Genomic DNA, 15,691 nt, shown 5'->3' on the forward strand with positions numbered 1-15,691 from the left:
GTGCTGATAGTTATTTGATTAGAGATCAATTTCTAATGAGTTCACTTTTATATTTTTCCTTATCTTTTGTCTGTGGAAACTTTCTCTTCTCAGATGATGTGAAGATTTGAAGATGGCAATTTGATGCACAAGAGTAACCTTTGAGTGTCTTTGTGACAAAGAATGGCAATGCCAGGCCAGTTTATCACCGTCCCTTAAACTTCATGAACGCATGTTTTTATTTGTTTGTCTTCATTGATTATAATTTAGTGGTGTCTGTATCCTTATTTAACCATCTAAGCTCAAATCTCTTTCCAACATTTTGGAGCTCTTTTTTTGGGTTTTGTTTCTTGGAAGTCATGAGGGCCTAAATTGGTCAAGTATATGGACAAAGTACCACTTAGAATGGCTTTTGGGAATCCTCCCCTCGTGAGCTAGCTTTCGGATTGGAGTCTATCCTAGTTGTGTCAATGTCATTTTCTCTTATTCTTATTGGTATCGGTGCCTATATTGGAAACCTCACTCCAAATGTCTAGTTCTGGTTGTGAGAAGGGTGTTTTAAGGCCCTGTATTGGTTAATAATACCTTTTAATGACTTGGCAAATCCTCTAACCTATGAGCTAGTTTTTGGGGTGTGGACTTAGACCCAATTATTTTAATATGCAGTTATTTGAAGAGCAGATGGTTGGAAGTTAATCCCCTCCAGCAAGTTATTTACCTAGATATTTGGTCTCTTTTTTTACACTTCAAAAACCCCTGAGGCGAACTTCGATTTGCAATTCAACTGTGTTTGCTTATTATTGTCAATACGAAATTCATTTTGAAATTAAGATGGTTAATTTCGGCCAACTGATTGGCTGAAAAGATTGACAAAAACAGCATGATCAGTAAAAACGATTTCCTGGATGGTATTTGAAACTCAGATGACACAAGCCATGATGTGGCGGTAAGGTTGCCATAAGGCTTAGTAATCACAGGTTGTTTTGCGTCGACAAGCTATATTGATAGGGTTAAGGCTACCACCATTTTTGTGTGATATTTGAGACTTGCACTGAGAAGGGAATCTCATGTATACTTATTTTCAAACGTTTTTAATATGTGGTTTGTTAGCTGATGGTCTGTGTTACATATTTTTTCTCACAAGGGTTTTGATCATTTATTTGCATCAAAGTACAATTTACCTGAAGAACTGGGGTCTTATTGCAATTTAATAACAACCTCAAATTGCAAATTGAATGTGATTTTTGTATTGGCATCAGGGCTCACTTCTGGAAAAATAATTGCAATCTAGTTCAGCGGATTATTTGCGATCTCTTCAAGGGATTTCCACTATCATTTGTGGGACACCTTTGATCAACACAAAATGCAGCAATAATGCAAGTTTCTGGTGTATCACCTCTGGCTTGAGGTACTGTAAACTAAGTAAAAGTTTATTTCATATCTTTATTGTTTGCCTTGCTCCTCACCTCTGGGCTTCTTTCATTTCAGGTTTCTCAAGTTTTTTAAATTGACTGTCCCTCCTTCCCTCAAATCATGGGAAAGTAATCAGCAGGATGAAATGTAAACGCGAGTGAAGAACTCGGATGGAGATGATCGCTGGAGGAATTGTGACACGATAAATATTCTTACAACAACAACCAAGCCTCAATCTTATATTAGGTGGAATCAACTACATGGATCGAGCAGCGTCATATATTCTATTTAGGTAGTGTGTGTAGAAAGATGTTCCCTCTTTCTCCATCATCATCCCCCCAGCACTACCTTCCCCATCTAAACATCATAGGTGGATTTTGGAAGTGCTTCCTCTCATAGGCTGAACATGGACTAACTAGTTGGGTGATTCACCCATTTGAGCACTTACATGCTTTTGTTTATATTTTATGTTTGCACTTTTAAAATCTAATGAATGTAACAATTGGTTTAAGTTGGGTTGGATAATTTGTTTTACTTCATATCCGAACCAAACTAGTTAGAAATGTTCATTTCTCATATAGACCTCTTAAATCAAACCAATTTGATAAAAAAAACTCTTTTAACCTTGTACATTTTAGACTTTTATCGCTTGGAGTTATCCCCTTTTCTATTTTATTCTCATTCACTTTAACATTAGTGTTATCAAACTCATTAATGACTCAGTCAGATTTAGTCAAGGTAATGGGTCAATGAGTCATTGGTTGGATCATTGTGTCAATGATTTGACTGGTTAACTTAGTTTATATTAAAAAATGTAAAAAAATCATAATATTAGCTTACATTGGTTAATAAGTTTATACTCTAAATTTAAATATATTATCATAACTAATTAAAACAAAGAAGATTACGCAATTATAAAATATTATAAATAAATTAAAAACATTGTTAAATAATGTGTTTTGCTTTAATTGAAACAGAAATGTACAATAAATTTAAAATGTAATTAAATAATGAAAGCTTTGGTATAAGTTAACAAATAATAAATATAACTAAAAATAAGTTAAAAATAATTGTTTTTTTCATCTCAAAATGATATGGTTTTGATTTTTTCTGAATTGATTTGGTTGGTCTAACTACTCTGACCATCCGAGACACCAATTTTAGACTTACACTCAAACTTAGTTAATCTTATTTTGATACAAAACCAAATAGATGAGAAGTTCAATCTGGTCAGATACTCAATTCACGATTGAATTTTAACCGATCAGTTAGTTCTAATTGTAAAAATATACCAACAAATTTTAAAACGTGAATAATGATAAATTATCAATATTGTTCTAAAATAATTCACCTATATAGTTGTTGGACTATCATTATTCTGATTTGTATAGTATACAATGATAGTCTTTATGCTTTTGTTTTTTAATAATTATTATCACAATAGCCATCATTATTATCTTTAATTTAGTCTTTCATGAACAAATGAAGCTAATAATTGTGGACTATTAAGGTTCTTGCAGCTGACACTAGTGAGATCACCTAAGCTTCAAGAGGAAGAATAAGTCATAATCACACTAATAAATCATACTAAAAATTCTCATAATTGCTTAAAGAAGGAATTAATACCTATAAGAAATATTTAATCTTTGATTTTTCAGTTGATAGACACTTATTTTTTTATACTAAAAAATGTATTCTCACACCTTATTGGTAAGGAACTAATCTATTTTAAGTTGCATAATTATCCCTTTCAACAAGTGTCGCTCACATGAAATATATTTTTGACATTTTGGTCTTTCTGGAGATCTAGTGGGCAGTACTGATAAAAGAGGGAGGATTATTGGCATTACTAACAGAGAAAAGGCATAAAAGTTGAGCGCCTGAACATTTAGTGATCTATTCTACCATATCATCATGCATTTGTACTTGAATATGTTTAACCCACAACCATACGAAATATGAAAATTTGGTAATTAGGAAATGCAATATGCACAATAAACCATCACTCATGCTACTGCATCCTCTGACATTTGTGGCATTAGTTTTGTTAGACAAACATTGCCCATAAGCAGTTTCATTTTCTTAACATACCAAGTTCAGATGCTGTTGATTTTGCAACAACCTACCGGAATAATATGTACTGAATAAATAGAATGTAATATCTGTGCATTATCAGTGTAAAGATTTATACACAGTCATTGCATCCATATTATTGTAAATATTGCTTTACAATAACTTCAATGTCTTGAATAGTCATTCTCTCCATGCTACCCTCCCTAATAAGGAGATGCAAAAACAAAATCCTTGATCATTAACTATTGGAATATGTTTCTCTTGTCTCATAACTTTTTTTTTGCATACTATTTGTAAATAAGAATGATGAAGGGGTACATATAAGCTGAATCTCAGGTAATCAGTTATTATCACGCACAAGTATTCGAATTCACCACGGAAGCTAACCACAAAAGGAATTTTCTCTGTGATTAGTCTTCATCTGAGTAGAAATCTAAATCCTTCGGAGGACCCTTTCGAAGTTTTCCTTGTAGTTCCGAGCTTTTGGGCAAGACAAGTTCCGTATCACGACCTGATGTTGAGAAATATCTCTCCAGTACCATCTAGAAAAAGAATAAAAGCACGATATACTATGGTTATTCCAGAATAGCTTTCTCTTCTGGTTTCACTTAAAATAGACATGCTGAAGACAAATAGAACTTTGTATGAATGAAATATATTTCCATAAGGCACCAAACATGATAATCACTTACCACGGCAGCATACGCGTCAATTTTCCCTTGCCGGGAGGACTTACTCAGGCCCCTGAAAGATTATAAGTGTCAATCCCCCAATAAAATAATAAATTTCATACAGCATTTTACTTGACACAAAAAGAATCTGTTTTGTATTAAAAAGGAAGCTTTATTTGCCTTTCAGATCCTACTGTGAAGAGAAAATGGTTAATGTTAAGTACTTTGTCTGTTTAGCTGTGAGCCTTATAGCTCACATGGTACCTTCCCCCGGTCTTTAAGATCGGGGAACCTGCCGAGTGGGGGACCAATCGTCCTGGATGCCATTTCGTAATTCCCCGTTAGATCCCAAGGGGGGGGGGGTCTCATATTTGACCCCAAAACAACAAAATAGATGTTCATAAGTGAAACAGATAATACCTTAAGTGGAATAAGAACCATAATTAGTGTGAAAAAACATCATTCTAAGAAGGCCAACAATTTTGCACCTAAAAAAATTACTTGTTATGGGGTATGTCTCATAAGAGTTTTGACAGATAACATGTGTGTATATTTTCAAGTCTTCTGTATGGATGTTTCAACTTCAACCTACTTGTTTTACAAAAAAAGAATGTAAAAATGATGCTTTGAGAAAGATTTAATTACGAGTCCACACGGGTTGTATGGGAACCGTAAAAATCCACTAACTGATAGTGAATACAAAATATCGCTAACATAATAAGGTATAAACTCTGTGTAAGCTTTTCACTTTGGTGACGATGCACCTGATGCCAAACTATCACCAAGATAACAATAAATTGGTCTATGAAACATACACTCCGAAACTGTCCATATTATCCGGGTAAGAGAGAGTAGAATTGCAAAGGTAAAGAATCCAATCAAAAAAGAAGTTTCATAGCAATTACAATCTGATCATCCGATCTAACGCTTCTGTCGTGGTCCCATGTTCATCTTGTAGGTATACTCTCCAACCCCTGGAATTAGAGTTTAGATGTTTACAATGCTAATATAAATAATGTATTGTAGGCATTGAAGAATGGCATGGTGAATTCTTACTTCAAGAAATATACGAGCCATAGACGAATAAAGCCACTTAAAACAATTGCTAAGTTCAGGCATTGGTTGTTGGTGTCATTATCATAGACATAACTCATCGTTCTCGACATTTACTACCTTGTGAAGAATGTGCTTGTGAATTTTATACACTACATCGAAATGCCTAACCTCTCGGCAGCTTGAACAGCGAGCCTTCCCGCAACACTACGGACTTTGTTTGATTGTGGTGTTTCCTTCCCATCAGAAGATTTCGGAAGCCCAATTATAAACTCATCAACCTCCTACACTTCGAAAATGTTTTACTTCTAAGATTACATACCAACTCAGAAATATTAACCAATTTTTAAGTACTACAATAGATAAAAGGATGAATCCATACTTCATGTTCAGCAATGCTCAAAATCTTGACCTCAAGCTTCTGTCCCCGCAGTTCCAAAACCTAAAGCAACTACGAGATTATATGGCTGATGGAACACAAATAACATAGTTCATAATTTAAAGATTTATACACAGGCAGTACATCAAAGTAATATAGCCGATAATTAACACATGAATGATGGATGATAAGCCGATATAAGAAAAGGGTACCGTTAAAGGGCGTATAGTGAAGCCCTTGCTAAGGGCAAGACCAGTTCGAGCCAATCCCAAATCAAGTCCAAGACTAAAGCCTCCTCTCCATTTAGGGTCTGTCATCTTCATAAGGGCATTTGGGGGAAGTTCTTCTAAACTTAATGTCTTAATTCTTTTATTAATAAAACTGTTTTTGTCATTTTGGGTACAATTTAATTTGTGAAAAGATGATGTTTTTGGAATTGGACTGAGGAAGAAGGGTTTATGGGTTGGTAGAGGTAGGAGCTGTTGTGTGCACATTGGAGAGAAGATGATAATGCACAAATATGAGAATTACTGAATTAGACTGAGTAATAAAGATTCATACAATAATTTTAATTCTTATTTTATTAAATTAAAAATAAATTATTATTATAGAAAGTGGATGATAATTTTTCTATAAAATGAACAAACTATATAGTGATAAGTTATAATATTTAATATATCTTAAATGAAGTTCAAGAAGTATTTTTAATTTATGTTGGTTATATTTAATTTTTTAATTGGATAATAAAAAATTGTTTATAAATTTATTTTCATATTCATCTTGTAATATTTTAAATTATAACTTATAGTGTTAATTAGAAATAGTTAAATGGGTCTTATTGGTCATTTTGTTCATGTAGGTAAACACCCTCAAAATTTAAGCCAATGTAAACTTGTCTACACTGTGTTAATTAAATTAATAAAATTGTATGTTCTGTCCATTTTAAAAAACTAACATGGGGAGAGAAAAATCATACAACAAAATAAAAATAATTTAAATAAAGTAGCTAGAGAGAGAAAAATTGAAAGCCTTTGATATTTTATATAAAGCTGAAAAAATATATTATATCACAATTTTTTTAAGATATTAAATCATAATTCATCTAATTTATTTGAATTTTTCTTTTTTCTCATAGTACGTTTGTGGGTTGTCGGCATTGCCCAATAAAAATGCATGTGAGCTCTAGGGACAAAATGACAAGGGAAAATAAGCAAATTGGCAAAATTTGTATAACATATGTGAAGAATATCTTGCTCTTGATCTTGACACGGTTTTGACGAAGACATCAAGATCACAAAAAGGAAGAAAACCATGAAGACATAGAAGACTCAAGCTTTAAGAAAGTTATAGATTAAGTCTTCATATAAGTACTTCTATCCCTACACTCACTTTAAATATTTAGTTGCAATGCTCAAAGAATGAAAATCATTTTTAATGAATTGGATATGTCTAAAATGCAAAGTCAAATTGCTAAGTAATGAGTTACTTAACCTAAGTAACTGGTTACCAAAATTAGGTAACGGGTTACTTTTTGATTTACTTGGTTGAATTCTGCATAAATAATCCACCGCAGTTACACTTTGATATCATAGCAGAAAAATCAATCATATTTTCCCAACAACTAATTCGCCCCCTAATTGGCATCTTGAACTTACAACCTAGTCATAAAAAATTGGAAGTATGCGGTAGGTCCACATGCATTGTTTATTTTGGCATCTATAGTGTTATTGTGGACTATCCATTTTATTAAAGAAAATTAAATAATAAATACATATATAAACGAGTAATAGTAATAATATATAAAGTAAGATGATAAATAATTTTGGTATAATATCTATTCAATAATAAAAATTCTATAATTTACCTTCTACATGCAAAAATATATATAGTTGTATAGTAATTTTGAAATAAGATTTATATTCTATTATATATATAAATATAGAAGTTGACTCAAGTGAGAGTTTTCACTGTTGATCACCCATAAATATTTAGCCTGCAAGGTGGTCCTTGCTGATTCACATGGAACTCTACGTGCCTATGCTACTCATATTAGAGTATAAGTTAATGATGCTTTCAGATACTCACTATTGAGGGTTTAACATTCCACTACTTCGCCTAGCAGCACGATGCTTGTATAGCTCACTCAATTTTCATATAAAATTATTAGAACAATAAATTTAAATCATACAATCATACATGCTATATGGATTCTAAGGATTAAAATTAGTTAGTAATAATATAATTACTTAAAAATAACATGTGTATTTTATCTATAAATTTTGATAACTCAAATAAGATTCAGTAATAAATATTAATTATTTACATCTCTCACAATAACAATAATTCTCATTCTGGCCACTTTTTCCATACTTATCTTTCTTTAGAGATTGTGAAGCTTGTAAATACTAGGGTGCTTGTTCCATTCCATTAAGTGAACTTGACCCAAATCTTATGTTAACGTGTTTGGGTTTTTAAAATAGATCCATGCATTTTTTGGATGAGTTTAATATGTAAAATCAATAACCTCTTTAACTTAAATTCCAACATTTTGAAAATGTTTATTGACATTTATTTTGGGATATATAGCTAAAGTTACCCATTTTCATAATTCTATGATTTTGTTATGTGTTTATCTACTTTATTAATCAATTTTACTTGATTTCTCCCCAAATATTGTAAAGTCATGGTTAGGTAAAGTTTGGATGAACACATATGATCTTATGAAGTTATCTAGTCAAGTTTCAGTTAAGATAATTTCATTTCAACCCATCCAACACATACCCAAGTAAATTCGATAACTTTCGATGTTTGTTGTTGCATTAGATGATTGCTTTGAGTAAGGATAATAAACCAATTTCAAATTCTCCGAAGTATAAGTTATTTATAAATCAATCATTAATAAAAAAGTACAAATTTATGGCATGTGACATTGTCATATACAATTGCATGTTGAATTTGTAAGAGTGCATATCATTCTCAATTGCTTTTATTAGAAAATTAGATCATATTTATCCAAAGAATACAGATATATCTTCATATAAAATTAGCTCACGAATCTTCATGCACATATAAGGTGACATGTGTCATAAGGTAATATTTTTATTATTTATGATTAATGTACACTGACACATCCCTTTCTTGTTTAAAAAGATTTATAAGATGATATATCATTACTAATATATAAATATAGATCATAACAACCTCTCTATCTATCCACCATTTATTTGAACTGCAACCTCACCTAAAATCAAATGGTGTTCCTCCTTTCATCTTCACATGAACAATATATCTCTCTCTGTCTCTCTCGTAGTCTCATTTATAACACAAATCTACACATAATTTCTTATCCTTTAGCTTACCTTCCTCTCTCCTTGGTAAGCCTTCTATATTTTCGCAAACAAATTTTCATGCTTTAGGAATTGAATAGCCCTTTACATACACAAACTATTTTAACATTTTTGTACTATTAAATTGCGTAGTGCAACATGGTACCCTCAAATGTTTCTAAGTGAACACAGTAATAACTCCTCAATTTTTGTCTTTTTAATTCTTAAATGTTAAAAGCATCATCCTTAAATGCACCCGTTCACTAATGTGTCCCTCTAACGAAAATTAAGTTGTTCCAGCAATATAATGTCACATCCCAACATTCATATGGCATAGTCCCAAATAACATAATAAACCTTTAAGCCAACGAAGTAAAAATTCACCAAAAATAATTTAAAGCGAGGGGAGGTGCAATGTCATTGTATCTTCTTTGGTCCACCTGTGAGGTGGGAGCTTCTACTCCTGAAGGAATTACCTGAACCATCCTGGGATGTTTAAGCACCCGTCGGTTTAGTTTCAGAACTCCTTCATGGAATTTGAGTGCTACTACTCTAAACCTGCCGGAGCATCCAACTCAAGCGCGACAGATGGCGGCTGATTTTTTGTTTCTGCAGCAGGATTTTCCATCTCAACATGTGCTGTGACTTCTGACACTTGTGCCGGCAACAACTGGGGTCCGATATTTGATTCAGCCAAAGACGAGGGTGCGGGTATCTGAGTAGCCACAGATGGTGGTGCTATTGCTGGTACTTGTGTTTGAGACAGGATTGTTGTGAGGAGGTTGGCCAAAAGGACCTGTGGATCACTAACACCTTGTTGGATCTGAGCAGTAATTGAGTTTGACAGAGCACTAATTGAACCAGGCAGATCAGATAACAGTGGGGCAGATAAGAGCATATTATTGGCCTCCCCAGTAGGATTTCCCATCTCAACTTTCGATGTGGTTTCTGATGTTTGTGTCTGAGACAACTGCGGTTCATTGCTTGATCCAGCTACAGATGCGGCTGCCGTTACCTGAGTAGCAGCCAGAGAGCTTGAAGTTGGTGTCGTAGCTGGTTGTTGTGTTTGAGATATTAGAGTCACCAGGAGCTGAGCCAGAAGGACTTGCGGATCACTATCACCTTGTTGAATTTGGACATTAATTGCATTTGCCAGAGCATTGATGTCAGTAGTTGGGTAAAGTGTTTGAAACCCTGCTACTGTAGACTGTCTGCCATGGACACGATTAAGACGTGCCAAGTGCTTTTTCCCGACCAGATGACTGTCGTAAACAACTTGGCTCTCACATTTAACATTGCAAACCTCACATATAAAAGATTTCGCCAGCTGAGGTTTTGGAGGCTCCACTCGCCTTCTTGACCCATCATCAGTCCTCATGGATTTACCTCCTCTGCCTCCTTTTGTCTTACGCTTCAATCCACGGCCCCTTACAGCAGAGTTATCTGTGGTTTTCCCTGCAAGCTCTTCAGCTGGAGCTTGAGATGTCTGTCCCTCGTTATTCTGAAGCTCTTTATCAGGTGTAACTTCAGAGACCATATTTTCCTGAACTTGAGTAGCTGTGTAATTCGATTGAGTGCTCGGAATCAGTAAATTCTGTTGTCCAGTTATGGCTGTAACTTCAGAGCCCATATATCCTGTGGGGAATCCTTTTCTCTCAGATTCCTGAACTTGCTTAGGTTGATATGTTAAATCCAATTGAGGGCTATGAATCAGTACACTCTGCTGTCCATTTGTACCTTTGCGTCTCTGCAACTCTTCATGCACTTTCATATTCTTCTTATGTTTTTTTCCATTCTTATGCTGCTCCAAGATTTCTAGAGTATTGCACTCAACCTTACAAATTTCACATTGCACATGACGTGATGGTGGTTGCAACGGTGCAGCTGGAACATGAGCTGGTGTTTGCCCAGAGACTGAAGATGAAGGGTGTATCACCGAAGTGGCTCCGGCAGCAGCAGGTGCATGGGACGGAAAGTGTTTACCACCATTCAGTCTACGTCCCCTGCCTCGACCACCCCCTCTAAATGCTCTACCACCCCTGCCTCTGTATTGAGATGGCCCAGTCTGTAAATAGGAATTCAAATGTGAACTCAAGCATATATTAAAAGGTTGCAATATTCAGGTACAAACTAATGGAAAAATTGAGAGGAGATGATTAGAATGAAAATTTACAGACAAATGATACCATATCACAAGGGATATTGAGACAGTGAGAGAGAGAAGTAAAAGAAAACAGTTATAATAGCAAAAGTTTCAGCAATTCATTCTATCCACATTAATCTCTCAACATCATGAAATATGAGTCGTTTACTGAAAACTCATGATTCTCCAAGAGCTTGCAAATAAAGGGAAAAAGGGCACTATTATTCACAAAGATAAAACCTGTTATGAAAAGGAAATGCCTGCATTCAGCAAGGTAATAATCAAGGGAAAATAAGATAGAAAGCCATTTTGAATTATCACAAACAGGAGAGACCGTGAATGGCCCTGAAATTGCTTTCAAGGCATCCTCAACCTGAATAGCCATCCAATTCATATATAAAATTTAGTATGGGTATCTAGAAATCAACATTTCGAATTTGAAACACAAACAAGGCTTCATTAACTCTAAAAGTCATCAATCATCATTCAATAAAAAAATTAAATTATCGTGTGCTTGTTAAGGAACATTTAAATTAAACAAGGGTTTAATTGTATCTGAGAATAAAAAGTGCAATGGAAAGGCAACTTGGCAATTTGATTAAAATCTTTGCTTCACAGATAAACAATTTTACTCTTTCAGGTGCATGCTTTCCCTCACTTTTAATTTCCATTTCCAGAAGTTCTGGATCTAGCAGAATAAATGTTCTCACATTCTAAAAATTACCCTTTGTCCATTAGATCTTCAAAAAATCAGCATTATATGGAGAAAATAGAAATAACATTAATATGTTGAAGCATGAGTGGATGTGCTCTAATCTTATCATTATTTATCTTCATGGTTTTCAAAACAATCAAAAGACCCACCCATCAACCAGGAATGTTGACCAACTTACGCCTATTGATAGTTTTATCAGCCTTGAAATACTGTTTATCAAGCAATTGGTGAAAGGTTATCAAGTTAAGGTCCTGAAAACATGCTCAGTGCTTCCCTAAGTCTGAAACTGAAAACATAACACCCTCTGAAAAGAAAGAAAGTATATTAAACAAAAACTATGGACATGTTTGGGTAAACAGCTTAATTAAGTGCTTATTCAATGAGTTTTTTAGATAAGTTAAAAAGAGCTCATTTTCATAAGCTTCTTTGAAAACCATATTGAAATAAGCTAAAAGGAGCTTATAAAAAGGTCAAGCTATTTTATAAGCTGTTCTTATAAGCTCATCCAAACGCCCCCATATCACAAATAAAATACAAAAAGAACGAAGTAGCTTTTCCTTAACTGTAGACAGTTAAAGAACATAGCTAAGATGATCTTAAGCCCACATCAGCTCTAAAGCAACCAGCAAAGACCCACCACCATGCAGCATCAGAGGTAAGAGCACAATTGCTTACTGGAGTATACACTGTGACTATTGTCTTTATCTGGTCCCTCTAGGATGCTGTGGCCAAGTTCAGAGTTCTCAACCTCTTCTAACGTTTTAGACGAAAAGCTGAGAATATAATACCTATTCCAATATCGGTCTTTTATCCAGAGGAGGTCCCAAAAGAGCCTGAGGAAGCACAGCAAGATGTTCTCTCTAAAAGCATAACAAAATGTTTAGAAGAGCTAAAGTGTTGCAAAACCTAAATCAGCCTTTTTATTTAATTGCTCAAATCGAGTGTTCTCTTGGTAGTAAACTAAGAAACTAGTGTGTCACTGTGTTGTTGCAGCAGCAACTATGCTGAATCGAGTCAAGGCTCCGTATCAAATGACTGTTTCAGTTTGACTCAATCTCTCTTAAGTCATCTCATTTCAGCTACACTAAAGCAACATGCCAGAGGTAGCTAAAAGCCAAAGCTAATTGGCATAAAATAGAATACATCTTTTAACGATTCCACAAAAGCAATATTAAATATAGTCCATGTAAGATGTAAACTATTCCCATGCCACAGCCTTTATTGGAACAAAGATGACGTAAATCCATAACATAGTTGCTTCCACTAATCTTGTTTAGTACGAGAGACACCAGCAAAAGAAGCTGTCAGGGTTTCTTTTTCCCAAGGCTATGATGTTTGAGCAAAATTAGTAGAATTAAAATATATAAATATATATGTGTGCCTATATATACATAAACACACAACAACAACAATAACCAATCCCTAAGAAACTGAATTTTTGCATGTAAAAGATAGTTCAATTTAAAAAGGAGGAAGGGCAAGGAAAACATTTAAAAAGATGTGGTTATTGATAAAGCCCAATGGCATTCATAAATACATGTAGCCAATGCATCTAGTGAAATAAAGATTGGTTGTTGTTGTTGGTTGTTCTAGGGAAAAATGTAATATCTTGATGATTTGTTTATACAAGTACAATCTGATATTATACATCAAGCAAAGAGGTATAGTATGGGCTATAAAAAACTGTATATAGGTTTGTGGCATTTCAAGAATGATATCATAATCAGACTAACACATGGATGAGCACAGTGCTAGATAAAAATAAGATTGGAAAAAACCTGATGCAGAAGAAAAACTAAAAGAGAGATAAAAATAATATCTCATTGTAATATTAAGAGCAACTCCAATGGTATGCAAAAGCCAAGTAGGTCTTAGCATATATGCTAGCTTAGCAAATAGCATTGGAGAAGAAACAAAATGCATAGCAAAGCAGATCATATATGCTGAAGAATAAAATAGGAAAAAAAGGTAGATGAATCAAATAATATGATTGATATGTGAGACCCCCCTTCGCATACGGGTGTATGCTAACCGTTAGAGAGGCTATAGCATTTAGCCAGAATAACAACACTGAAATAAATTTTAACGTAACATAACCTAGATACCAGAGCTCTAGTATAAAAAATCAAGATGGGTTGAGTAGAAGCTTTAAAACATGGAAACAATAATGTTAATAATATCATTGAAGACACATTTGCAACAGAAAGATCAATGGCTTTAAATTGTGGGAAGACATAACCATGGCTTTAAATTGTGGGAAGACATAACCATGGCTTTAAATTGTGATGATTGTGGGAAGACATAACCATGGCTTTAAATTGTGGTTGCAATCACAGTTGCGGCTACAAATTACATTGAAAATGAGGCTGTAATCATAGCAGCATTGCAGTTGTTGATATCTCCAAAACCATATATTGCAGCCGTTACTCTGGTTACAGACATCAATTTAAAACCCTAGACCTAATGTACTACACTCCACCAGTGCCACATCCATCAATACTGCTTTTACAATAACAACCAAACCAAAATATGGCTGAATCGTGGTCTTAAATTAAGATCGCGGTTGCACTTACAATCACATTGCATTTGCCGCAATTTCATAAAAACACAACCGTAATTGCAACACAATTGGAGACACAGTCACGATTGCAGTTACAGACCCCAATTTAAAACCTCCGGCTGAATCAACAGTTCAACAAATACACAGTTATGCCTAACAGGTGAATGTTGAAAACTGATTCAACAAACCAATTTCAACCGAATCACCAGGTAAAATACACATCCAATCCTAACAGGTAAACGTTGAAACTGATTCAAGAATCCAATTTCAACCACATCACCAAGTAAAATACACAATGAATCCACAAATTTTAGGTCACGCAGTGTATCAAATTGCAGGCCGCATCACGTGATGCGGCCACAATATTGCAGTTGCGGTGGCCGCCGCAATTGCGGTGTGATACCAGATCACAGTAATGCGACTGCAACAGGCCGCATCACAACCGCATCGGGCCACAACGCAACCGCATCAGACCGCATCGATGTGAAAAATATGTTTTTACTCAGCAATTTAAAACACTGAGGTCACGTTTCTACAAAACTCCACAACTCAAGTTATATAATAAACCTAATCAAGCTAAAAAAACAGAATTAAAACAACAAACAATAAAAATAAATAAAAAATGAACGATTTACCGGGACGTGTGCGGGGGTTCGGGAAAGCGGTTCAGTAGCGGTAGGGTTGACACCAGGAGGGTGAACCGGGTTGGTTTCGGGTTGGTATTGAAGGTGAGGTTGGTAAGTGGTGTCGGAAACGGTGTGAGGGTAATATGGGTATTGTTGAGAATAAGGATAATATTGTTGATATGGATATGATGGATTATAAGGTTGCATTTGATATGATGAAGGGTCATAGTTATAAGCTTCTTGTTGTTGTTGTTGTTGTTGAATGTTGTAAGCAGAATAATCCATGTTTGCGATAAAGGGTTTTTTTGGTGTAAGGAGTTTGTGATTTGTGTGATGGGAGAAGATCAAAAGGGGAATTAAGGGATTGGGGCAATGTGTGTTTTTACTTTTTAGGTTATTCAACGCATCATTGGCTCGTCGTTTTATGAGTAAAAGTTATTTTAAAAAACAAAAAAAAAAAGAAGAAGGCCGAATATTAAAATGTCACCCAAGTAGCTTATGAATAAAAATTCTTCCACGTGTCAAATAAATAATTCTGATACAAATTAAGAATTGTAATATTATAAGAGACTAAATAAGAAAAGAATCATTAAAAATAGGCATACTTACACTCCAAGTGGCAAAGAACGAAAAAACAAGGAGGGTTCAAGGATGATGCATTAGAAATCAACATAAATGGGTTGTGTTTGTGATGTGGGGTGAGGCCATTAGGAGGGTAAACTTTTTGTTACTTGAGGTCCATTTGCGAGTTAA

General features: G+C 34.5%; 3 protein-coding genes across 11 annotated transcripts in view; 1 reads left to right on the top strand and 2 right to left on the bottom strand.

Moving 5' to 3' along the window:
• LOC109362173 overlaps window positions 1-5,182 on the top strand; it is a 51,956-nt gene extending 46,774 nt beyond the window's left edge. For 3 of the 7 annotated variants that reach the window (XR_002109368.1, XR_002109366.1, XR_002109372.1), the window contains exons 17-18: window positions 1,239-1,387; window positions 1,468-1,911. The gene's annotated coding sequence lies outside the window, so the exon portion shown is untranslated. Of the gene's footprint in view, window positions 1-93; window positions 1,160-1,238; window positions 1,388-1,467; window positions 1,912-5,171 lie in introns of those variants that run through there. The other 4 variants (XR_002109367.1, XR_002109369.1, XR_002109370.1 and 1 more) reach the window with 3 other exon arrangements.
• Window positions 3,681-6,092, bottom strand: LOC109362175 (putative pre-16S rRNA nuclease). Its single transcript, XM_019607790.1, has 6 exons — window positions 5,781-6,092; window positions 5,572-5,631; window positions 5,361-5,473; window positions 5,042-5,110; window positions 4,158-4,209; window positions 3,681-4,007 (listed from the first exon to the last, which is right to left on the bottom strand). The coding sequence occupies exons 1-6, from the start codon at window positions 6,060-6,062 to the stop codon at window positions 3,876-3,878; spliced, it is 708 nt and encodes a 235-aa protein (XP_019463335.1). The 5' UTR covers window positions 6,063-6,092; the 3' UTR covers window positions 3,681-3,875.
• Window positions 9,078-15,326, bottom strand: LOC109362174. 3 transcript variants are annotated; one of them, XM_019607788.1, is made up of 3 exons: window positions 14,948-15,326; window positions 10,591-10,959; window positions 9,078-10,557 (listed from the first exon to the last, which is right to left on the bottom strand). In XM_019607788.1, exons 1-3 carry the CDS (start codon window positions 15,221-15,223, stop codon window positions 9,442-9,444), a joined length of 1,761 nt encoding a protein of 586 aa, XP_019463333.1. In that variant the 5' UTR covers window positions 15,224-15,326; the 3' UTR covers window positions 9,078-9,441. The 3 variants fall into 3 exon arrangements, with proteins under 3 accessions (XP_019463333.1, XP_019463334.1, XP_019463332.1); XM_019607789.1 differs by having other exon boundaries at window positions 9,078-10,518; window positions 10,555-10,959; window positions 14,948-15,325; XM_019607787.1 differs by having other exon boundaries at window positions 9,078-10,959.

This window comes from Lupinus angustifolius, chromosome LG12 (genome assembly GCF_001865875.1).
Source record: "Lupinus angustifolius cultivar Tanjil chromosome LG12, LupAngTanjil_v1.0, whole genome shotgun sequence".
Lineage (NCBI taxonomy): Eukaryota > Viridiplantae > Streptophyta > Magnoliopsida > Fabales > Fabaceae > Lupinus > Lupinus angustifolius.

Excerpts from the sequence above, each read along its gene's own strand:
- LOC109362174 (XM_019607787.1), bottom strand. The coding sequence starts at position 15,223 with ATGGATTATTCTGCTTACAACATTCAACAACAACAACAACAACAAGAA. Across the intron at positions 10,960-14,947 it reads GAACCCCCGCACACGTCCCG|ACTGGGCCATCTCAATACAG; the intron begins GTAAATCGTTCA and ends TCCTATTTACAG.
- LOC109362175 (XM_019607790.1), bottom strand. The coding sequence starts at position 6,062 with ATGTGCACACAACAGCTCCTACCTCTACCAACCCATAAACCCTTCTTC. Across the intron at positions 5,111-5,360 it reads GCTGTTCAAGCTGCCGAGAG|GGGTTGGAGAGTATACCTAC; the intron begins GTTAGGCATTTC and ends CTCTAATTCCAG. Across the intron at positions 4,008-4,157 it reads TTGACGCGTATGCTGCCGTG|ATGGTACTGGAGAGATATTT; the intron begins GTAAGTGATTAT and ends TTCTTTTTCTAG.